The sequence below is a fragment of the Microtus pennsylvanicus genome, chromosome 1 (genome assembly GCF_037038515.1).
Source record: "Microtus pennsylvanicus isolate mMicPen1 chromosome 1, mMicPen1.hap1, whole genome shotgun sequence".
In the NCBI taxonomy this organism is placed as follows: Eukaryota; Metazoa; Chordata; class Mammalia; order Rodentia; family Cricetidae; genus Microtus; species Microtus pennsylvanicus.
In genome coordinates, this window is record NC_134579.1 from 90,889,554 (window position 1) to 90,914,030 (window position 24,477).

The window sequence follows — 24,477 nt, forward strand, 5'->3', positions numbered from 1 at the left end:
TCAGTTTTGGGATTACTGAGTACACCAACAATTACGTGGTGCTGGGGATGGAGTCATTGCTTTGTGACTGCTGAGATGCAACTCTCCCAGCTGATTCTTACCACTACTCCTGGATTTTCTTTTTCTCAAACAAACAAACATTGCTGGTCTCAAATAAAAATAAAACTTTTAAGAAATACATAAGATTTAAGCAATTCATCAGAATATGAATACACACATATTCATACACTGCATGATTTATCCATTTACAGTATAATTTCCAATGCTTGACATGCGGTTCTCTGTGGTTAAACAAGCTACACAGGCAGTGAGTTTTAGAACATTCTCATCACTCAAAAAAAAAAAGGTCCCCTAACATTTACTAGAAACTAATCAAAGACATTTTAACACATAATTGGAACCTGCTCAACCCAGCACCTCTCCCAACTTAAGTTGACAGGTCAGAATGACCACTGCTACTCAGAATATTCTCACAATCTAGTAAGGGTGCTGTACGGGAAGACCCTCAGTGCTGGGCTGGAGGGAAGGAGATGCATGTGAAGGAGACATACCTCAGGAGAAGTGGTTTTATTTCTTAGGGGCACAGGTGAGGGCAGATTCAAAGAGACTATTTTTTTTTCTAAGTTGAGTTCTGAAAAAATAATGAAGTATCTTACAGGGAAGGAGAAAGACATTCTGTAAAGATCTGTACACAGAACAATTTTGACTTTATTTAATGTGTTTTTGACATAAGCCATCCTTGGTGAAAGGGCATTTCACACCAATAAATTTGCTTGAATTTTTGATTAAAAAATAACCTTTCGTATTCCTGAAATGACAACACTGTGTATTGACTACACACAGAATGTTAACTCACAGAAGGTCAAAATAGGCTGTGATGAACTTCATGATCTATCCAGGAGACCAAAGTCCCGGCAATGCACAGACCTGAACCACATCTTCCCAGAGTATAAACATTCCAGGCCTGGCACACTTCAGCACCATTAGTGGAAGAGAAGCCTTGAAAAAGGTAACACACAACTGGAGGGAGAACACAGAGGGCTCATTGCTGACACCAAGCAACGATGGACCTGACTTCAATTCTCTCCCTGGAAACCTGGGTCATCCTGGTAATCAGCCTGGTGCTCCTATACCGGTGAGTCACCACCAAAGTTCCTCTTCCACCTTGTCCTCGGTTTGGGGCTGTATTCAGACCTGTATTCTGGTATTGAGTGCAAGGTCAAAAGTGACAAGGAAAGCAGGGGCTGGAGAGATGGCTCAGTGGTTAAGAGCAATGATTGCTCTTCTATTTGACCCAGGCTAGAATCCTGCTGGCTCACATCATCTGTAACTATTGTTCCAGGAGACGTAATGCCTTCCACAGGCACCAGAATACAATTATGAAACGTGATAACGGAAGTTAAAATTAACTCTTGTAAAAAACTTTGAAATTGCATGTTTTTATTTAATGGGAATAGAGGAAGCACGTGAGACAGGTGTGTGTGTGTCTGTGTGTGTGTGTCTGTGTGTGTGTGTCTGTGTGTCTGTGTATTTGGGTGTGTGTGTTTGTGTTACAAGAAAACTTTGCAGAGTCTTTTCTTTCCTATTATGAGGATCCTGTGGGTCAGACTAAGGTTGTCAAACTTGGAAGTCAATCCCTTTACCTGTGCAGTCATCTTGAAGGCCTGAGATGAAATAATTGTGTTCATTTTGCATTTTTATTTTAGGCAGAAAGAGGTCTCAAACCAGAGCCTAAATGTGCTAGTCAAGCACTCTACCACTGTACTAAAGCCCAGTGACACTGACTATTAAAGTTCATGTTTATGTTATGCAGATCTGCTGTGCACACATACACACTTTCAACTCCCTCTTGCTGAGGTGAAGGGGCTTTCTGATCAGATTTACTCTTGGTATGACCTGAGTGACTTTCAGGTTACACCTAAAGCCACCAGAACTCAGTAGGAGCGTATACAAACCATGGGCTGCCATGCACACTGGACCTCACCCGGCACCTAAGCTCTGGGAACTGAAGGGACAGCCAAGTTGTTGGTATGTTTCATGATTTGGCTTTGGTCATGTTTATCTCCTCTCTGCTTGTGGTCACAAGACTTTCTGTTTCTCTCTATAGATACGGGACCCATAACCATGATGTTTTTAAGAAACAGGGAATTCCTGGACCCAAACCTCTGCCATTTTTAGGAACTCTGATGAATTACTATGAGGTAATTGTTGATTCTTGATGGACAAAAATGGTTTAGTTTTGTTAAATGCTCCTTGATAGGAAATGATAGTGTGATTTCAGGCCCTCATACTGTGTATTCTCATGATACTAGAGAATGTTCAGTGATTCTTTAGGGCTCTATTGCCAACTTAAGACTATCAAATGTTTGTGTGTGTGTGTTTATAGTGTGTATGCCTGTACTTGCATGTGCATGAGTGCCCATATGTGTGCAGGTCCCTATGCATGGATATACGTGTGCATGTAGAGGCCACAGGCTGGTACTGGATGTCTTCTTGATTGCTCTTCACTTTATACTTTGAGGCAGGGTCTCTCACAAACCTAGTTCTCTTTGACTTGACTAGTTTAGCTACTCAGCTTGCTCCAGGGATCCCTTGTCTTGGCCTCCTGCAAGTGGGGATACTGGAGGACTTTAACCCTGGTTGTCATTTATGCAGATATTGGGGAATTCAAACTCTGGTTTTTATGGTGTGCTCTTCCCACTGAACCATTTCCACAGCTCCCATTGTCAACTTCCCCCATACTTATTAATTTTGGGGTGAGTGTCTATGCGCCACAGCATGCATTTGTAGGTCAAGGGACAATTTGTGGGAGTCAGTTTTCTATTTCCACCATCTGAGTCCTAGGGATGAATCTCAGGTTGTCAGGGTTGGTGGCTAGTGCCTTCTCATCGGAGCCATCTCACTGGCCCTGATGTCAGATTATTGAGCCTCAGGTTTTTCTTTGGTGAAATGCAAAGATCTCCAACCCATTTAATCTTGATATTCAGGATCTCAGACTTTGTGAGCAGTAAAAGAAATTTATTTCTTACCTAGGGCAGGTTCCAGGAAGGCACTTCTGTATTTATTTGAAGAAAATCTCGAGTGGGTTTCCAACTTCTAGGACATCAACCTGTATGAACTAAATAAAATTCTCTTTGTATCCAACTCATGGGCATCATTTTCTCCTTGCTGAATATTTCTGAAGCATCAAGTTGTCAGAGACATAAATACACACCTTTGGGGGACAATTTGTGTACTTTCGTTCTCTGCGTAATTATTGAACCCCTGAAACAACTTCTATAGCTCTAGACTCACCATTTACTATTCACGACATGGTGGTGGTTCTTGAGTTTAGCGTATTTTGCTTTTGTCTCTTTCTGTAAAACTAGGGTCCAGGTTAGTGATTGTTTCTTTTAGAAAGAAGATTTTATATATATCAATGTGGGTTTATGCACATAAGTACAGTACATACAGAGGCCAAAAGAGGGCATAGGAATCCCTGGTGCCAGAGAAACAGATGGTTGTGAGGTGTTGGGTGTGAGTTCTGTGGACAGAACTTGTACCCTCGGGAAGATCAGCAAGTGCTCAAACTGCGACGTCACATCTCCAGGCCTAAAGACAGCTTTTCTGTACTGTTTCTGTTTTGTGGTGCTGAGAATGGGATCCAGGGATTTAGACATGCCAGCAAGTGATTTAACATGGACGTGGACCTACCTTCTCTTCCTTTAAAGGCAGCAGCCTGTGAAAGAGTGTGAGCAGCAAGTGTGTAACCTGAGACAGGATGGTCACCTCACATAATGCACTACGCAATGTGCTTTGTATTTTCATTTAAAGATACTGAAGGCAAAACCACTGGGAAAAGGAAGATTCGACAAAACAACTGAAGTTAGAAACTACAGTAATAAGCATGTCATGTGCCACATTTTAGTCTATGTGGATCATTTGTGATGAACCTGCTTTGACACCTGGCCTACGGTCCGTCCACAGCAGACATTCCCAAGCGCACGTTCAGAGGGCGAGAGGCAAAGCTCACACTGCCATCAGCTCAGATTTTCTTGTAGACATTCTATTTTTTGATTGCAAATTCTGCAAAACAATTTCATTATTCTTATTAAGATTATTATTATTATTTTGTGTGTATCTTCTGCTGTGCACATGTGTATGACTATGGCTGTGCATGCAGAGTCCACAGGAAGGGGTCAGGTGTCCTGCACTGTCACTCTGCCTTCTCCCACTGAGTCATCTTTCTGGTGCCACTAAACGTTACTGAAGAACTTTTCTCTGTCAGAAACAGTAAACTTTATTTCATGGGATTTGAGGGTTTGGTTCCCTGGCTACAGAAGGGTTGGTACATACAGGACAATAACGGATTTCATGCTATTTTTCATTCCAGGGTGTATGGAAATTTGATGCTATGTGCTATAAAAAATATGGAAAAATGTGGAGGTGAGTATTCTGGAAAGTCCCATGGAGTTGACTCTTTTTAGGGGGATGTACTCTACTTGTGCAGGACAACGCCAGCCCAGAATTGTTGTAATGGCCCCACCGTTGTAAAGGTGATGCCATGTGTCGAGAAGAGCCATAGGTCACAGGACTAATTATCTTGAGAACATTGTATATTGTGGCTTTTTGAAAGGCTTTGATGTTCCATGGACTCTGGACTTCGTGTTTTTGTTATTTTGTTTTATTATGTTTTTGAGACAGGGTTCTCTGTGTAACAGTCCTGGCTGTCCTGGAAGTCACTCTGTAGACCAAACTGATCTCAAACTCACAGAGATCCACCTGCCTCCGGCTCCTGAGTTCTGGAATTACAGGCATGCACCATCACCATCTGCTGCCAGACTTTTGATAGAAGTGTATATCATTGTGTACTGTCTTGTTGAACTGACTTTGGAGATTCAATGTATTTAAAAACCAAAATGAGCCGGGCAGTGGTGGCATACGCCTTTAATCCCAGCACTTAGGAGGCAGAGGCAGGCAGATTTCTGTGAGTTCGAGGCCAGCATGATCTACAAGGACAAAAAGAATTACAACTTGTCTCAAAGCATCTATTTCATTGACTACCTTGCTATCTATTTTATTTGTCTAAGTCCAAAGTCCTGCAGCATGTTTATGCCACACTTTAATCAATTCAGCAGTCTGAATTACCTCATGCTAGTCCCGGCATGACAACAGTTACAGTCAATACAATAATTTCCATACGACAACAACCATCAATCCAGTCATTCTATGAGTTCTTCTTAATATTCTTTCAGAGAGTTTCTGGACTGGAGTCATCATAGGTGTCTTGCTATGGCGTCAACAACTCACTGGCATCCAAACCATTGGCCTTGCTCTAAAAATAAAGACTTTCAGAAGTGGCACCTAAATGACGTGTCTTTTAAAGTGTGATTAGAGCTTCCAACAATTGTTTGTCCAGGGTTATGTGCTATCCCCGTATTGTGTTTAGCTATAATGACACAAATGTTTTATTTTACTGAAAATGTAAGCAGGTGCTTATGTTTAATTTGCATTGATTTTCCCTTTATAGCCATTGTTTCTAATAAAGGAGTAATTACAGAATCAGCCCTTTCAGAACTTAGGCAGATACTCATTGAAATCCTGAGTATGTATCAATAGTATGATGTATATATTTTATTTTTACAAATTCTGTTAAGTGAAATATCTACATTTTCCAAATTTCATTTCTTTGATTATCCTTAGGATTAATTCTTATAGGTAAAGGAATTGAACTATACCAAAAACAAGTAGGATAATTTTTATACTTTCTTTAGCTTATCACCTGGTAATATAAATTTTTACTTTAGAACTTTACTAGTAACATAATGTTTTATAAAATTCTGAGGATTATAAAATAATTTCTATTAATATTTTATCAATTTCTTCATCCTTTTGCTTATGGTCCAGTCAATCCTGTATAAAACAATAGGAATGATAAAAAATGGATAATTACCATCCTGATATGCAATTGTATAAAAAACAGAGTAAATTCTGAATAATTATGAACAAGTTGAACAGTTGTTATATAAAATACAACTAATCTTGAATATTGAAAATCAGGAATTATATTAAGAGACTGACCTATCAAACTCTAATAAAATCTTTAGAAAAGCATATGATTCTGATTTTTTGACTGAAGTATATAGACTTTGGAATACTTTACTTCTTTCGTGCTGTAGAACCAGCATCAGTATAAAATGTAAGAGCTGCAGAAGTAGATTTACTAAATGGGGAAGAATCCACTCAATTCTTTTTGTAAATTGAAGTTATTTACTTTGGGGGTATCTGTTGCTGATTTCACCTAAATAATTGCTACAGGCTCTGTCAGTCATCATGAATTACCCATCATCGTATTATTTCAACATTTGTATAACATACTGCAATCTCAGCTGGATCCGTTTCTGACAATGGATCTTATTCTTCCTTTTATATTTAATTTAGAAACTTCTTCTGTAGAGGTTTTTAAATTTTCATTCTGTTTATGATATACATTCTAAAACAATATTTTCCCTTGGCATAATGAGTCCGGTAGAGGAATGAGTAGAAGGTAAAATTAATAAAATACACTCAATGTGTGAGATCTAATTGATCTATATAGATATCTTGCAATTTCTCTTCTACTTAGGCCAACTCCTTTTCTGCTTCAGTTGTGAAATATCTGGGACTGTTAAAATCTAAGTCACTTTGTAAAATTAGAGATAAACTACTTAATTCTGGAGTAGGCAGTCTAATTGTAGGGTAAAACCAATTAATACCTCTCAATAAATTTTTCAAACTCATTAGGCATCTGTTATTAATCTTTTCAAATCTTGTTTTTGTGGCTAGTTTCTCTGTTTACTTAATTTAAACCTAAATAATTAAGAGAGCTTCCTCTTAGAACTTTTCAGGAGTAATTTCCAATGTCCATTGAGGGAAAATCTATGGTACCTCAGTAAACACCTTTTCAAGGATATTGACATCTGAGATAGCTATTAAGACATTATCCGTATAATGATGCTCTTTTTAAACTAAATCTGAGTCTGATAATTTTACCAATAAATACTCACAAGTCAGATTCTTTGGTGAAAACCTGCTAGCTCAAAAAGACAGAGAAGCAGCCAGCTGACCATTCACCTCAGCTGCAGTCTCAGAAAGGGAACACTGCTTTCTCTGTCCCAAAACAAAGAGGACCACCATAATGAAAGTGTCCCCCCCTTACTATTTCCTGTGCATTTATCTGTTGGCCAGACTCACTATAACTCTCCTTGACTACTTCCTGTCAACTATCTGTTGGCTCTGACTCTTGACCAAAGGTTGATTTTATTTAATACAATCTCGGGGTTCACACTGTGATCAATGATCCTTCAACAGAATAATAAACAATGGATTAAGGACATTGTTGATGAACTACTTCTAATGGTTTATTTTTTTTAATTTATTTATTTATTAAAGATTTCTGTCTCTTCCCTGCCACTGCCTCCCATTTCCTTCCCCTTCCCCAATCAAGTCCCCCTCCCTTGTCAGCGCAAAAAGCAATCAGGGTTCCCTGCACTGTGGTTTATTTTTAAAAATGGACATAAAGTTGGACTGCTTAACATTTCCTAGGGAAGTACTTTCCACTTATACCCTTTTTTGTTTTGTTTCTTTTTCAAGACATGGTTTTTCTGTAGCTTTGGAGCCTGTTATGGAACTAGCTCTTGCAGACCAGGCTGGCCTCAAACATACAGAAATATACCTGCCTCTGCCTCACAAGTGCTGGGATTAAAGGTGTGCACCACCACCTCCCAACTCCATTTATATCAGCCTGGGCATTATTATAAGTAGGAACTGTAAAAGCATATTATTTTCTTTATCTAGGTGCTGCAAAAGAATAGCAAAAAAATCAGTCTTTTAAATTAACAACTATTCTAACCCAAGCTTAAGGCAATTAAGAAAATAATGGAATTCTAGACTATAATGGACCCATAGGTTGAATTACTTGGTTTACAGCTTTTTAAATAAGTCATCACCACAATTTTTAAGATTTATTTTATTACAAATAGAGGAGAATGACAAGTATTTGTAGGTTTTTCATGTGTTTAACATCTGACTGTTTTGTCCTGCTTGCTCAAGTGCCTGTAATTTGTTTTAATTAAGGGCCACTGCTCCACCCATGTAGGCTTATTAGTGAACGATTTTAAAGGCAGAGCAGTTGGGAATCCAGCATTGGCCCCTAATCAAAATTTATTTAGAAAGTTTCTGCCTTGTCTTGTTTCTGTACAATCTAAATAGTCTATGTTTTTATTGACATTTTTTTCAATATGAATTTTAAAAATTTATCTCATGTCTAGCATAATTCATGAGTGGGTGCTGAAATTGTAGGAATATGAATTTGGGCTGTATAACTCAGAGTGGGTACAATCATTTTGAGGAATATGTGTAACTTGTATATGAACATATTCTTTGTCCTTTTTACAAAGTCATGTATAAAAGCATTTTTAAAAATTCTCTATCTGATTTTAAGAGTTAACTTAATGCAATAACCATGGAGTATTTTTTATAAATCTTAAAAAGATGATCCTTTTTGTAGATCCCAAGAAACATGTTAAATTGGACTGCCAATTATTAACAGGGTAGGACAATTTACCTGCATTTTATGTAGTGGAAAAATAGTTTTTGTAGGCTCTTTTTCAGTAAGATATTATTTCCATGAGCTTCACCTCCACAGCCATATTAGTTAAGAAACTAAAAAGCTGCTCTGCTTCAGGTACTACATTTTATAGAATTTAACCAAGAGTATCTTGAATGCAATGTAAAGAGCAGAATCAAAAACCCACTAGTGATAACTAGACAAGATTATACCCAGTAATATAGCTCAAAATTATAAATTTTTCTTTAAGTCATTTACTATAAAAATTGAACATTCATTTAAGCATTAATCAGATGATCAAGAGAAGAGAACAGCCTCTATATAATGAATGATTAATACATCTGGAAATTTAAACAGCATTGGCTTAGTACTTCATACCATGATTACAACTGTTTTCTGTACTACAAGTTAAGCTGGTTCAATTGTTTTCTCCCATGAATGGATACTTGATAATGAGTTATTTCCACTATCAGAAGAAAAAACATTTCCCATGAAGGAACATTTCATATTGAGTTATTCCCTCTCCGAGGAAAAAGCAAAATAAAAAATTTAAACTAAAATTAAACAAGAAAATTCTATGTTCTGAGCCAACTGTGCTAGCTCAGGCTGCAGCAGCAGAGCCCACCCATCATTCTCTGGAATTCAGATGTTGTCTCTCCGCACTTCCTGGCCCTTGCAGTAAGCACTGACAGGCATCACACAGCCAGAGAGCTCTGGGTTCCAGCAGATCTGAATTCTTTTTTCTATTGGATATGGCCTTTGCAATTCCTCTATGCACAAGAAAGAATATTTTCCCTCCCTTCATTATTCATCTCTTAAGCCTTCTTATTTGTAGGCCTTGATTATATACTTTCCCTTCTTCTATAGGGAAAAGCCTTTTAATTAAACACTACCCTTATTTACTGGGAAATTTTCTTTTCAAGTTTCTTCTCCTTTCCTTTTTTTCTCCTGGGAAGTTTTCTCCTTTAATTTCTCTTATTCTTTGTCTCTGGAGTTTGTCTATTTGCATCTTTAATTTTTGCATCTGTGCACCTAGTGTTTCAATCTTTTGAATCTCTAAGATTGTGTCATCTAAAGAAAGAAGAGAAGAGGAATCTCTGTTATTTTTATTTTTTCTTTTCTCTTTATAATTTAATTTTTAAAAAAATCATTTTACACTCCAACCCCAGTTCCCCATCACTTTCCTTCTCCCACCTCCCAAGATGCCCCCATCTGAGCCTCCATTCTCCCCTCAGAGGAGAAAAGACCTCCCTTAGGGAATCAACAAAATCTGGGATACCAAGTTGAGACTGGACCAAGTCCCTCGCCCTTGAGTCTTCCTGGGAAAGATAATCCACCATTGGTAATGGGATCTAAAAAACCAGATCATAAACACAGGATAAGTTCTGGTCCCACTGCTAGGGTAACCCCAAACAGAGCAAGCCACATAACTGTCACCCACTTTCAGATGGCCTAGTTTGGTCCCATGAAAGTTCCCAAATGTCAGTCGAGAGTCAGTGAACTACTGCTAGCACAAGTTGGCTGTCTCCGTGGTTTTCCCCATGATGATCTTGACCATTCTTGCTCATATGATCTCTCCTCCCTCTTTCAACTGAACTCCAGGAACTCAGCCCAGTGCTTAGCTGTGAATCACTGCATCTTCTTCCATCAGTTACTGGATGTAGATATTATGATGGGTCTTAGGGAGATCACTCATCTTCTTACAGGGCAAGGCCAGTTCAGGCATCCTCTCCACTATTGCTAGGAGTCTTAGCTGGGGTCATCCTTGTGTGTTCCTAGGAGTTTCCCTAGCAACAGGCTTTTCTCTAAACCCATATTGACTCCCTCTATCACAGTACTCTTTTATTGCTCTCCTTCTCTGTCCCTCCCCCAACTTGGCTATCTCGATCCCTCATGTTCCTATCCTCGATCCCTCCCTAATATCCCCTCTCAGTTCACCAATTAGATCTTCACTATTTCTCCTTCCTTGTGTCCTACACGTGTGTCCCTCTTAGAATCCTCCTTTTAACCTAGCTTCTCTGGGCTGAGGAAAGGAACTTATTTATCCTTTGCTTTATGTCTAATATCCCCTTCTAAGTGACTACATATCATGTTTCTCTTTCTGTATCTGTGTTAACTAACTCAGGACACTTTTTTCTAGTTCATCTATGTGTCTGCAAATTTCAAAATATCATTGTTTTTTACTGCTGAGTAGTTCTTCACTGTGTAAACGTACCACATTTTCTTTATCCACTCTTCAGTTGAGGGGCCTCTAGGATGTTTCCAGGTTCTGGCTATTATAAATAATGCTGCTATGAAAATAGTAGAGCAAATACCCTTAGGGTATGATTGTGCATCCATTGGGTATATGACTAAGGGTGGTATGGTAAGGTCTTGAGGTAGGTTGATGCTGAATTTTCTGAGAAACAGCCATACTGATTTCAAAAGTGGCTGCATGAGTTTGCATTCCCACCAGCAATGGAGGAGTTTCCACTTACATCCTCTCCAATATAAGCTGTCAACCGTATTTATGATCTTAGCTATTCTGACAGGGATAAGATGGTATCTCAGAGTTGTTTTGATTTGCATTTTTGTGATGACTAAGGATGTTAAAAAATCTTAAAGTATCTTCAGTTATTTTAGATTCTTCTGTTGGGAATATTATCTTTAGATCCATACACCAGTTTTCAATTAGATTATTCAGTATTTTGATATCTAGATTCTTGAGTTCTTTATGAATTTTGGAAATCAGTCCTCTGTCCAATGTGGGGTTGGTAAAGATCTTTCCTCATTTTTTAGGCTACCATTTTGTCTTTTTGGCCATGTCCTTTGCCTTACAGAAGCTTCTCAGTTTCAAAAGGTCCCATTTATTAATTGTTACTTTCAGTGTCTCAATTCCATAACCTTGACCCTCCCCACTTTCTTCTTTCTCTGAAACAACATTCCTGTCTTGCTGTGAGGAAACATTCTCCTCTGCTGACTGACAATTGCTAGCCTGGATGTTTTCCTTTTTACTTTTCTGTTCAAATTCAAATGGACATTTCTGTGATTCCTCACTCTGCAGTGGATGCAGAGCATTTGAGATCAAGAGCAAATCTTGACTCCTCTCTAGGATGTATAGGCTCTTCTCTCACATGAGCTCGTTAGGTTCTCAACACTGGCTTCCATACCCCAAGTTTTCATTGAAGGGAGTTGCATGAAACCAATAACAATGTCTGGTAACTATTACCAACAGTTCTGTAAGCTGTTTTTCTCTCACATTCACTCCATTTCCTTTTAACAAACACTAAGTCACCAGCATATTACTGATCCTGAAATGGTGAAATCCCCAAGTCCTGATCCTATCCTGAAGAACCGCATGCTCTGAGCATCCTCTATCACCAGTCCTGGAGTATCGAGACCTCTCTCATCTCTGAACGCATGACACTGGGCACCAAATGTTGGTGCTTCCTGTTGTGTGGGATGTTCAGAGGAAAGAAATTCCAGAATTTAATTTTAGGCTCACTCGCAACAGGGAGAAACTGTTTTTGTGAACTAAACCTCAAATCTCAGTTCAGAAATTTATTTATTGATTCTACACAAAGTTGTGTTTGGGGTACAACAAGTTCCTCATGCCAAAGCTGCTTTGATCTATTCTATATGTTCTCTGAAAGAAATAATCACACCCCTGCAATTCCAGTGCCTGTTGTGCATTGTTGCAGCAGCCAATAATTCAAGCCTTCCAAGAGTGCCTGGATAGTACTGTGACAGAAGACATGCAATGGATGGAAATCCCGTAGAGAAAACAACTATAAGTCATAGAAAACAATCACTGTTTCTGACTATGATTTCCTCAAGGTCTTGGAGCCTTGAACAAGAAACTAATATATTCTGCCATTATCACACATACAGTGAGAAACAACTTTTTCATCCTAATGTTTACCCAAGATAAAATGATTCTACGAGATTCCCACTACAAATTGTTTTGTCTTTAAGTGACTCGTTGTGTCTTCAATGACATCACCTGTCACTTTACAAAGACTCCATGGATCAGTGGTCAGACTCCCTAAGCTGGACTTGGAATTAGTGTGACAACTTGTTGTTTAACCAGAGTGCGGGTCATGTAACATTGGAATCAAAGTGAGGATTTGGGCTCCCACTTTATAACCTAGCTTGGGTTAATGAGCTGTTTTCCTCGCCCAGGTTGCATGAAGGTCGAATACCTGTGTTAGCTATCACGGACACAGAGATGATCAAAAATGTACTAGTGAAGGAATGCTATTCTGTGTTCACAAACCGACGGGTAGGTAACTTTTTAATTTAAAAAATCTAAAGACTTGTTTTTCCTATTTTCTTTTATATGTATATATGTATGTCTGTTGACAGAGGTTCTATCGTGCCCACTCCTGAAGCCACACAGTCCCAAAGAAGCACACAGAGGATTATATTAATTATAAACTGGTTGACACATGATCTCAGGCTTCCTTGTTAACTAATTCTTACACCTTACAGTAATCCATAATTCTTGTCTGTGCTAGTCACATGGCTTGGTACCTTCTATTAGTGAGGCAGTCTCATCCTGATTCCTCTGTGTCTGGGTGAGGAATGCAGACTGAGTCTTTCCTCTTCCCAGAATTCACCTCTTCTCATCACCCCGCCTCTACTTACTGGCTGGTTGCTTCAACTACACTTTCTGCCTGACTACTGACCAATCAGCATTTTATTAAACCAGTACAACTGACAACTTTTAAAGAGTACAAGACCATTGTCCCACTGCATGTGTCTATAAAAGTAAATGCCATACATGTGTAGGTTCCTGTGGAGGCCAAATAATGGGTTGAGATCCTCTAGACTAGTGTTCCAAGCAGTTGGAGGGGCCTAGATGGGTGCTGGGACCTGGCTCTTCCTTTTAAGAATACAAACCTTTATTTTTACCTATTGAAATTATTTTGTTTGTTTTTTTTGGGGGGGTTATTTTAGAGACAGTGTATCTCTGTGTAACTCTGACTAATCTGGAACTTACTCTATAGGCCAGGCTGTCTTAAACTCATAGTGATCTGCTTGTCTCTGCCTTCTGACTGCTGAGTATAATAGTATGCACTGTTACCCCTTTGGCTACTTAGTGAACTTAAAAAAGAAATAAATGTTGATTCACAGTGGTTTCACAGTGGTTTCACAGGATCCGGGTATTCATTTTACTAGTGAGGAAGTATAAATATACTATATTATTTTATCTACTTGTAGATGTGTACCTTTGTCATCTAGATTGTGTTTACATATCATATTTCATGGGTCCTTTCTTATATCTGTGTGGTATGGTGCAGTTTTTCACAGATCTATATTCGTGCAGTGGCAAACACACAGAATAGAGCGCGGCTCCTTGCCCTCCATATACAGCCTGCCTTCTTCTCTCATTTTGTATCAATTTTCCTTCTCAGTATATTGTGTGGACAGTGTCAAGTTGATGACTAGTCACCTGGCCCTTTTGTGTGGGTTTTCTTGTGTAAAAAAAATATCCTTTTGAGATTAGCTCTTAAATATATGATTTTATTTATGGTAAATTTTTGTGAGGTATGATATTTAGTTCAATGTTCTCTCTTTTTAAATCATGGCTATCCCACTGTTCTGTCTGGAGAAACCTTGTGGTTCCCTCTTTCTACCCCCTGCATCCTGGGGGATGAATTCAGGTTGTTGGGCTTGGCAGCAAGCACATTTACCTACTGAGCTCTCTCTCTGGTCCCCATTCAGCTTTTGGTCATGTGGTGAAGTTGGCTGAAGGCTTAGTTGAAACAACTGCCCTTCATTAAGGGAAGACAGTTCCACTTCTTCCTGTTGTGTTGAGTGCTTTAATATAAGGGAAGTTGGGAAACTCAACGTTAGTATAAAGTATAAATGTGGAAAATGGAATAAAGTTGCCACCATAGAAATAGAATTATATTTTCCCTTTTATCGCTGAAGAAAAATTAGGGAAAATTATTTCTTATAACGCTATTCCTAAACGAACAACCCCAAACCAAATAAACCAGGGTCTAGACAGATGACATAGTGGCTGAAAGTTCTAAAAGAGGATGGGGGATTGGTTGCCTACATCTACATCCAGCAGCTCAAATCACCTGTAACTCCTGCTTTAGGAGATACAACTCACTCCTCTGACCTCTGATTACACTGCATACATATATACATACATTCATACACACATGCATACATACGTATACACAATACTAAAATAAATCTAGAAAAAAACCCAAAGATCAAATCCTCTAAGTATCTCAGGCTAGGGAAATAAATCTATCGGTAAAAGACCTGAGTGTAGATCACCAACATAAAACCTGGGCAGAGCAGCACGTATATGTTATTTTGGAGCAGTATTTGGAAATAGGTGAGTCCTAGGAACTTGCTGAATGGCTACTCTATCCAAACCAGACCATTCTATATTCATTGAGACACCCTGCCGAAAAAAGGACAGTAGAGGTATAGAGGAAGATGTCAGATCTCTGTTCTCCAACTGAGAATGCACACCAGTTTTCCACCCTACACACACACACATACAGACACAGACAAACACATACATGAGCATGCATATGCACACACGATCACAAACCATAACAAAGCATCAATTTTCACATTGCCTATGCTGTAAACATAGAGCTGGAGAACTTGTGTGATACAAAGTTCACTTTCTATTTGTCCCCAAGCCATTTGCCATCTACATTACTCTGGAGAATCTACTATGTTTGTTCCTATCTTCTCTAACCCCTCCCCAACCCTGGAACTAATTTTTAAACCACAGGGAGATTTAAATTCACAAGGATCATGGAATAAAAATGTTTAAAAGTTCAACAGGCAGCCCAGTGAGCACCCAATGTCTTAAAGATTGTGAGGAAATTCTGACCATTTTTGCATGTAGGTGAGGCTTGATCTATAATAAACAGTCACAAACAAATTGTTATAAACCAATATCCCCCTAGCACTTTGCAACCATAGTAAGGTCTGGACTTACAGAGAACAATATTTATATTTTTTGACTCTAGAGTTTTGGCCCAGTGGGGATAATGAGTAAAGCCCTCTCATCAGCTAAGGATGAGGAGTGGAAGAGAATTCGAGCTTTGCTGTCTCCCACCTTCACCAGTGGAAAACTCAAAGAGGTGACTAAAAGGACTATTAATTGAAATGTTTGTGTGACTTGAGTCTCCACACCTAACAACCATGGGTGCCTTTGTGTTTTGTGCCTAGATGTTCCCCATCATTGAACACTATGGAGATATTTTGGTAAAATACTTGAGAAGAGAGGCAGAGAAAGGCAAGCCTCTTACCTTGAAAGAGTGAGTAGTGGTACATCCACTGTGGTTCTGGGAGAGGAAGGGCAGCAGGGGCAGAAGGGTCATCCTGTGTGTCTCACATGTCCAGCTGCTCCTTCTTCCCTTTTAGACACAGGGTGACAAATGTACAGTTGAGAAAGAAATGTGACAGTATCAAGGTCGCAAGGGTAAAGGGTGGATAGTAGAAGGTGCTTGGCCAACTGAGGTGGTTTCAACAGTCTTGCCCAAAATATAAATTATTTCAAGCTTCTTTCTGAATGTGGTAAAGTCCCACATCTTTATCTCCTCAGAGTGTTAGGGGCCTACAGCTTGGATGTCATTACGAGCACGGCATTTGGTGTGAACGTCGATTCCCTCAACAACCCAAATGATCCTTTTATGGAAAAGACCAAGAAGCTAATAACATTTGATTTTTTTAGTCCATTACTTATGTCAATAGGTATGTATGGTGGTTCTTCTTCCTTTTGACCCAGTGCACTTGTCTGTGGCCATGCCTTTCTCTTCCACACTTAACAAAGCTAACAGCTCTATTGGTGTATAATTCACCTGACATGTAATTCACAAACTTATCATGTTGTATATAAAGGCACAATCAAATATTTAAGGCACAAAGACATGTACTGCCTTTCTTTTGTTTCTGAACTTAATTTTCTTTTAGAGAAAGTCTCACTGGGTAGCTCAACTTGCCTGAAAGTTGCCGTGTAGACCAGGCTGGCCTTGAACTCACAGTAATCCCATTACCTCAACCTCCTGGAATTAAAGGCTTAAGACACTGTTCTCTTTATTTTAGAATTCTATTATTTATCCTTTGACAACATCATAAAGGTATACAATCTATCTTGATTATACCCTCCTCTAATTCTCACCCCCACTTCTCTCAGATACACCAACACATCTTTCTCTCAATTTAATGTCCCATCCCTTGTTTTGGCCAAACAGTAAGTCCAGCAATCTCTGCCTCCTAGGATGTTGACCAGTGTTATTGGTGTGATCTCATGTAGGTGATCAGATCGAGAGTGGGCCAGGCCATGTCCAGGATATGGTATTTCACACTGTAAACAGAGACTACTTGTTGGTTTCCTGACCACACAGATTCAAGTAATGACACAGAAACCATATTAATTACATTACATCCTGGCATATTAGCTCTGGCTTCTTATTAGTTAGCTCTTACATCTTAAATTAACCCATTTCTATTATTCTGTATTCCACTACAAGGCTGTGGCTTACCAGGTAAAGTTCCAGGGTCTGTCTCCTTTGGCACATACATGGCGTCTCCCTGACTCCGCCTACCCTCTCTATATATCTCTGTTCAGATTTCCCATCTGGCTATATTCTGCCCTGCCATAGGCCCAAAGAAGCTTCTTTATTAACTGACGGTAATAAAACATTCATAGCACAGAGAACAGAATCCCACATCATCACACCACCTGTCCCAGCTCTTACTTTACCCCCATATCTGTTGTCATGATGTTCCTTCAGCCTGGAGTGGTGGAGGTGTTGATATAGATGTTCCATGTAGGACTCAGCACTCAACAGTCACTTACTCTCTGTACTTTGATCACTCAGGGGTCTGCACTGACTGATGATCCACATGGTCTGATACCAATGTCAACTGCAGAGGACTCTGTTCTAGCCATGCTGCACATTTGAACAATCATCCTTCAAGCAGCCTTGACCCGAGCAACCACCAATTTACTTTCCCTATATTTACATATTCTGAGTATTTCACATCATGGGATCATAGACTGCACAGTCTCTGTGACAGGCCTCTGTCATTTAGAACACTATTAAGTGACACTACTGTAACTGTCTCCTATTCTATGAATGAGTAATAATATATATTAGTTTATAGACATTGAAGTTAGTTTTATATGTTTGCCATGAATTTTGCTGCCATGAGCATTTCAATACAAGGTTACGTTTAAATATTTGTTTTGGGATATATTCAGAATTGTGGTTCTTGCATTACAAAGTAACTCTACTTTAACATATTAAACAACTAAACATATGTTTTCCACAGTAGATGCAGCTTTTCATATGTCTTCTGGAAATGCAGGAGAGTTCCAAGTTCCCCATGTCCCACCCAAAACTTGGCTCTCCTATGACTTTGATCATTGCTGCTTAGTGGATATGCTGCAGGCTGGACCTGTGGTTTTGATTAGAATTTCCTTAATCCTAATGCAATTAAAAACCTAAGCTAGATATATTAATGTCTGCTATTAGATCATCTCTCTCACATAGCTGAATTGTTTTAACATTTTTTAAAGATTTATTTATTTTTATTTTATGTGATTGGATGTTTTACCTACACATATGTGTACCATATGAATTAAGGGCCTGCCTAGACCATAAAAGGGAATTAAATTTCCTGGAATTGGAGTTATGCATGGTTAAGGGCAGCCACATGGGTGTTGGGAATCAAATCTTGGTCCTCTGCAAGTGCAGCCAGTTCTAACTATGGAGCAATCTCTATAGGCCCTGTGGTGATTTTTTGGCGTGATAGTGGGGCAAGGACCATTCAAGTACCCTCTCCTCTGCTGTCCAAGGACCTAGCTGGGAGCATCCCCATGGATTTTATTTGGATGGCCAGAAGACAAATAAAGACATGGAGAATTCTTATTAATTATGAAAGCTTGGCCTTAGTTTAGACTTGATTCCCACTAGCTCTTATAACTTAAATTAATCCATTTCTATTAAACCACCTTCTACCACATGGTTCATTACCTATGCTCCATATGTACATCCCTACCAAAAAAAAACCCAGGACCAGGTGGTTTCAATGCGGAATTCTACCTGAACTTCCAAGAAGACCTAATACCTATACTCCTGTTAGCTCTTGAACCATGTCAATGGACCTGTCTATATTTTGGATCCACACAAACTACAGGAGCAGAGTTAAATCCAAGAGTCAGAATTGTTCCTTTTACTACTCCTCAATGCAGAAGGAGCATTATGGTGGTGACCCAGTGTGAGCAACGTCACAGAGAGTATGGTTTCGTTGAGACACTGATGACTTATTCTTTAGATTGTTTCATGATTTCACTACATAAAACCTGTATTTCCACTAAAATTTATTATTTGTCTATCCTTTCCAGAACTCTTTCCATTTCTTACACCAATATATGAGATGTTAAATATCTCCAGATACCCAAAGGATTCGATAGCATTCTTCAAAAAATTTGTGGATAGAATGAAGGAAAACCGGCTGAAGTCTGATGAGAAGGTAAAAAGTGATGGTCTCCTGAGAGGTACAGGGTTTATAATATGTTGAGCTGTGAACATGTGAGCTGTGTGTTTCACTTCATCTATCAATAAAAGTAGATAGAAAAAGGTTAGATTTATAGAGAGAAAAGGGATATTTTTATTTCTGGGAGAGGAAAATTTGGAATTTTGAAACACTGGTTGAGAATAAGTCAGGAATTAATCCTTAGCAAAACAAATAAAATGAAGAGTGCCCTTTGAAAGGATTAAAACTAAGAAAAAAATGGCAAGGCACAGGACCAGCACATGCTAACACCACCAAATCTCCAACATAGATGAGGAAGAACCTCTCCAAATGCTGTACCTCCGTGGGAACTCTTGGCACTTAATGGCTGCAGAGAGAAGGTATAACCACCAATAGGTTTCTCGTCCACCAGTGAATGACGGCACATACAGGGACATATGGGCAGCACTTGGACTCAGTGGGTTATTAAAAAAAGGGGTCATGAAGTTTGGGAGAAGAAATGTTACAAGGGATCTAGAAGATTCAAATGGAGGAAATGATGGCGTGGGTATGACTATATCTCATTGTATACATCTATGACAATCTCTAAGAATAGATAAAACTGATTAAAACAAGGGAAATACTATTTTCATCTCCTACAAAAAAAAGGTTCAAAAAATCAATGCTATTGTTTAAAATTATATCTATTGTAATTTATTGTAAAGTGTTTATAAATAGCTGGATTGCTTCCGGGTTCAGCTACAGTTCCTTCTGTTCTTTAAGAAATCAAGCAAGACTAACCACATGTGAATTTAAGGGAGCTATATTCTCAGAAAGAAGTGTGAGCTCCTGCACTCCTGATCTACCTCTGACCTCTGACCTTATTTACCATTGACCTTCTATTTTTTCAACTTCTCTTTTGCTTCCAGCACAGAGTAGATTTTCTTCAGCTGATGATGAACACTCAAAATAATTCCAAAGACAAAGAATCTCATAAAGGTAACCTACGACTCCTTGTTCTATGGACGAGGAAGTTCTCAGTGAGTGGTCATCGCTGGGAAAATGAGTGTGAAAATTTTCTTTTTTATTATATTTTTTTAATTACTTATTAAAAATTTAAACCTCCTCCACTCCTCCCATTTTCCTCCCACTCCCGTTAACCACCCTCCCCCTCCCTTTCCAGTCTTAAGACAAGGCAGGTTGTCATGCCCTGTGGGAAGTTCAAGGCCCTCCCACCTCCATCCAGGTCTAGGAGGTGTGTATCCAAACAGACTAGGTTCCCAAAAGCAAGCACATGCAGTAGAATCAAAATCCGGTGCCATTATAATTGGCTTCTCAGTCAGCCCTCATTGTCAGCCACATTCATAGAGTATGGTTTGATCACATTCTTGTTCAGTCCCAGTCCAGCTGGCCTTGGTGAGCTCCCATTAGATCAGTCACACCATCTCCATGGGTGAACGCACCCCTCGTGGTCCTGAATTTCTTGTTCATGTTCTCCCTCCTTCTGCTCATCATCTGGACCTTGGAAGCTGAGCCCAGTGCTTCAATGAGGGTCTCTGTCTCTATCTCGATCCATCACCAGATGAAGGTTCTATGGTGATATGCAAGATATTCATCAGTGTGGCTATGGAAGAAGGCCAGTTCAGGCACCCTCTCCACTGCTGCCCAAGTACCTAACTGGGGACATCTCCTTGGACACTGGGGAACCTCTCTAGAGCCAAGCCTCTTGCCAACCCTACAATGGCTCCCTTAATTAAGATATCTTCGTCCCTTCTTCCATATCCACCCTTCCTCCATATCAACCATCCCATTCCCCTAAGCTCTCCCCAATCCTCCCCTTCTCCCTTCTCTTTCCCCATCTCTTTTTCCCCCAACCCGCCTCCACCCCTGTGTTCCCAACTTCTGCCCAGCGATCCTGTCTACTTCCAATATCCAGGAATATAAATATATGTTTTTCTTTGGGTTCACCTTCTTATTTAGCTTCTCTAAGATCATGAATTATAGGCTCAATGTCCTTTGTTTATGGCCTGAATCCACTTATGAGTGAGTACATAACATATTCATCTTTTGGGTTATCTCACTCAGTAAAGTATTTTCTATTTCTATCCATTTGCATGCAAAATTCAAGATGTCATTGCTTTTTACCTCTGATTAGAACTCTAAAGTGTATATGTGCCACACATTCTTTATCCATTCTTCCATTGAAGGGCACCTAGGTTGTTTCCAGGTTCTGGCTATCACAAATAGTGCTGCTATGAACATAGTTTAACAAGTGCTTTTGTAGTATGATTGGGCACCTCTTGGGTATAATCCCAAGAGTGGAATTGCTGGATCCTGAGATAGGTTGATTCCCAGTTTCCTGAGAAACTGCCACACTGATTTCTAAAGTGGTTGCACAAGTTTGCATTCCCACCAGCAAGGGATGAGTGTTCCCCTTACTCCACATCCTCTCCAGCATTGGCTATCATTGGTGTTTTTGATTTTAGCGATTCTGACAGGTGTAAGATAGTATCTAGCAAAACAGGAGCCTCGTTTGATTATCTTCTTATCTCTTCTGTGTTGGTACACCCTGACCTGACTTTCCTGAAATGTTTTCTTACTTTCAGCTCTGTCTGATGTAGAGATCATGGCCCAGTCAATTACCTTTATTTTTGCTGGCTACGAAACCACCAGCAGCACCCTTGCCTTTGTCCTGTATTTACTGGCTACTCACCCTGATATCCAGAAGAAACTGCGGGAGGAGATCGATGTGGCTCTGCCCAATAAGGTGAATGGATGGTGCTTGGAATAGAAGAGAAGAAGACATACCTTCTTTTCACAAAAAATGCTTTGTGTGTGTGTGTGTGTGTGTGTGTGTGTGTGTGTGTGTGTGTGTGTGTGTGTGTGATGTGTGTATGCATAGATCATAGACCTGTACTGGGTATTTTTCTAAATCACTCTCCACCATGGTTTTTGACACAGGTATTCTCACCGAATCTGTAGATCATCAAATTGGTTAGGCAGTCTGGAAAAGGATCACCAGGCATGCCCTGTCTCTGTCCCTTCCCCCGCCCTGCTGGGATTATAGATGTTAGCCACTGTGTCTGGCTTTATGAATGATATGTATCTGAACTCAGGATTGCATACTAGACAGTTCATAAATTGAGATATCTTTAAAGCCCAAGTGATAGTTATTCTAACCATTCTGTAAGAGACTGGATAGCTAGCTCAATGGTTAAGAGCGTTGGTTGCTCTTTCAGAAAATCCATCCAGGTTTGATTCCCAGTACCCAAGAGTCAACCCTCGACTATATGTAATGTCAGTCACAAGGGATGTGATGCCCTCTCCTGACTTCTGTGGACATTGTGCTTATGTGGCACACATACACATATGTAGGTAAACAGCTACACTCATAAAATAAAACAATTTTAAAATCTTTTAAAATGTATTATAGGTGCCTATGACCTTTGCAGTGCTCAGCTCAACTTTGGACTACTGAGAACTCAACAGTACAATACAGATCAATTGAAAGGTAATCTAAAATCTCAGAACAAACCTTTTTCTTTCTTCCCAGGCACCTCCCAGCTATGACAAAGTGATGGAGATGGAGTACCTCGACATGGTGCTGAGTGAAACCCTCAGATTATACTCAGTTGCTGACAGAATTCAGAGAGTCTGTAAACAAGATATGGAAATGGGTGGTGTGTTTATTCCCAAGGGGTCAGTAGTGATAATACCAATTTTTTCTCTTCACCGTGACCCACAGTACTGGCAAGAGCCTGAAGAATTCCGCCCTGAAAGGTACTAGAATTCCAGTAGTTGGAACCCACTTTGAACTATGCTGGGCTGTGTATATTATAGTGTCTCTTATGAAAAGATTATCTAAATGGGATTTAATATCCATTTGCATTCTGTGAAGAGAATGACAGAAAGGGGAAAAGGGACAGGGGAAGAGAGATGGGAAGAAAAAATGAGAATTTAAATACAGTGTTTTAATCCTCCTTCATCAAGTAACAAATGACCAACTTAAGTGTGAGGCAGGAACATGCTTTCCTTCAGTCTAACTGACACATGCTTTTGAGAGATGGAACCCAGCATTATATTGAAGAGTCTTTAGGAGATTAGACATGTATTCCCCCATTTGCTTTTATTCTTTGACAATGGCATGTATGTAAAGAGTATTTTGGTTATTTTTTATTCTTTGACAATTGCATGTACATATAAGAAATTTTTGTCATTTTCGCCTCCTACCACTTCTCCCTTGCACACTTGTTGAAGCCCTGCTTGTCCCCATCAAGTCTTCCTCCTCTATTCATGTCGTCCTGTTGTCTTGTGACTCATGATTTTAATTGTGGTTGCTTGCATAAGTGCAGGTCTAGGAGTTATTTACTGCAGAATGGACAACTCACCAAGAGCTACGCCATTAAAAAGAATCCCCCCACTCCAGGAACCATTGCTTGTCAATAGTTCCTCACAGAGGTGATGTTTCACAAACTCCCTCCCCAATCCTTGATGGAGTGTATCAACATGGTCTAGCCTTGTGTAGGCAACCACAGTTGCTGTGAATTCATAAGTACAATGGCTGCGTCAGGTCCAGAAGATAGTGTTTCACAGCACCCCTTTCATTCTTGGGTCTTATGTCATTCTGCTCCCTCTTCTGAGATGTTCCATGAGCCTTGGAGGGGATGATACAGATGTCCCATTAAGCACTGAGCACTCCACCATCCCTCATTCTCAGCATTTTGAGCAGTTATGAGTCTCTGTGTTAACTGTCTCCACTGCAATCAGAAGCTTCTCTGACCAAGACTAATAGCAGCACTAGTTTTTGTGTATAAACATGAATATTCAGAAGACAGTTTGATACCATGTCCACTTAGCAAAACAACAGTAGTACATTCAACCCTAGTGCATATAACCTCCAGATTTACACTATCAGGCATTAAATACCACTGTAAATTGGAACTCTGATCCAATCAGACAGTGGTTCATTATCCCTACCACATAACACTAGTGGGCACACAGGATACATTTTCTGTCTAAAGCATTTGTCTTATCTCAGATATGGAAACTTTTTTAGGCCAAGGGGGACAAAAAGGACTTTTAGTGTACAATCCTCAGAGTCAAACACCAGGAATCAGTTCAGTGAACCTTTACTATTCTCCCTGTATGTCTGGTTAGATGTCTGAAGGTAAATTCATGGATGTAGATCTTATGCTTCTATCCTTTTCTAACTTGTTATTACTCTGTGTCTCCAGGTTCATCAAGGAGAACAAGGGCAGCATCAATCCTTATGTATACATGCCCTTTGGGTATGGACCCAGGAACTGCATTGGCATGAGGTTTGCTCTCATGAACATGAAACTCGCTCTCACTAAACTCCTGCAGAACTTCTCCTTCCAGCCTTGTAAGGAAACACAGGTGAGGGA

General features: G+C 39.6%; 1 protein-coding gene across 3 annotated transcripts in view; it reads left to right on the plus strand.

The window, feature by feature from the left end:
- The first annotated feature begins 998 nt into the window (after positions 1 to 998).
- LOC142849899 (cytochrome P450 3A11-like) overlaps positions 999 to 24,477 on the plus strand; it is a 130,602-nt gene continuing 107,123 nt past the window's right edge. The window contains exons 1-12 of one of the 3 annotated variants that reach the window (XM_075972752.1): positions 999 to 1,135; positions 2,108 to 2,201; positions 4,373 to 4,425; positions 12,749 to 12,848; positions 15,577 to 15,690; positions 15,779 to 15,867; positions 16,155 to 16,303; positions 18,963 to 19,090; positions 20,002 to 20,071; positions 21,679 to 21,839; positions 22,626 to 22,852; positions 24,307 to 24,469. In XM_075972752.1, the coding sequence (XP_075828867.1) occupies positions 1,065 to 1,135; positions 2,108 to 2,201; positions 4,373 to 4,425; positions 12,749 to 12,848; positions 15,577 to 15,690; positions 15,779 to 15,867; positions 16,155 to 16,303; positions 18,963 to 19,090; positions 20,002 to 20,071; positions 21,679 to 21,839; positions 22,626 to 22,852; positions 24,307 to 24,469 (1,419 nt within the window). In that variant the 5' untranslated portion in view covers positions 999 to 1,064. The remainder of the gene's footprint in view (positions 1,136 to 2,107; positions 2,202 to 4,372; positions 4,426 to 12,748; positions 12,849 to 15,576; positions 15,691 to 15,778; positions 15,868 to 16,154; positions 16,304 to 18,962; positions 19,091 to 20,001; positions 20,072 to 21,678; positions 21,840 to 22,625; positions 22,853 to 24,306; positions 24,470 to 24,477) is intronic. The other 2 variants (XM_075972744.1, XM_075972734.1) reach the window with 2 other exon arrangements.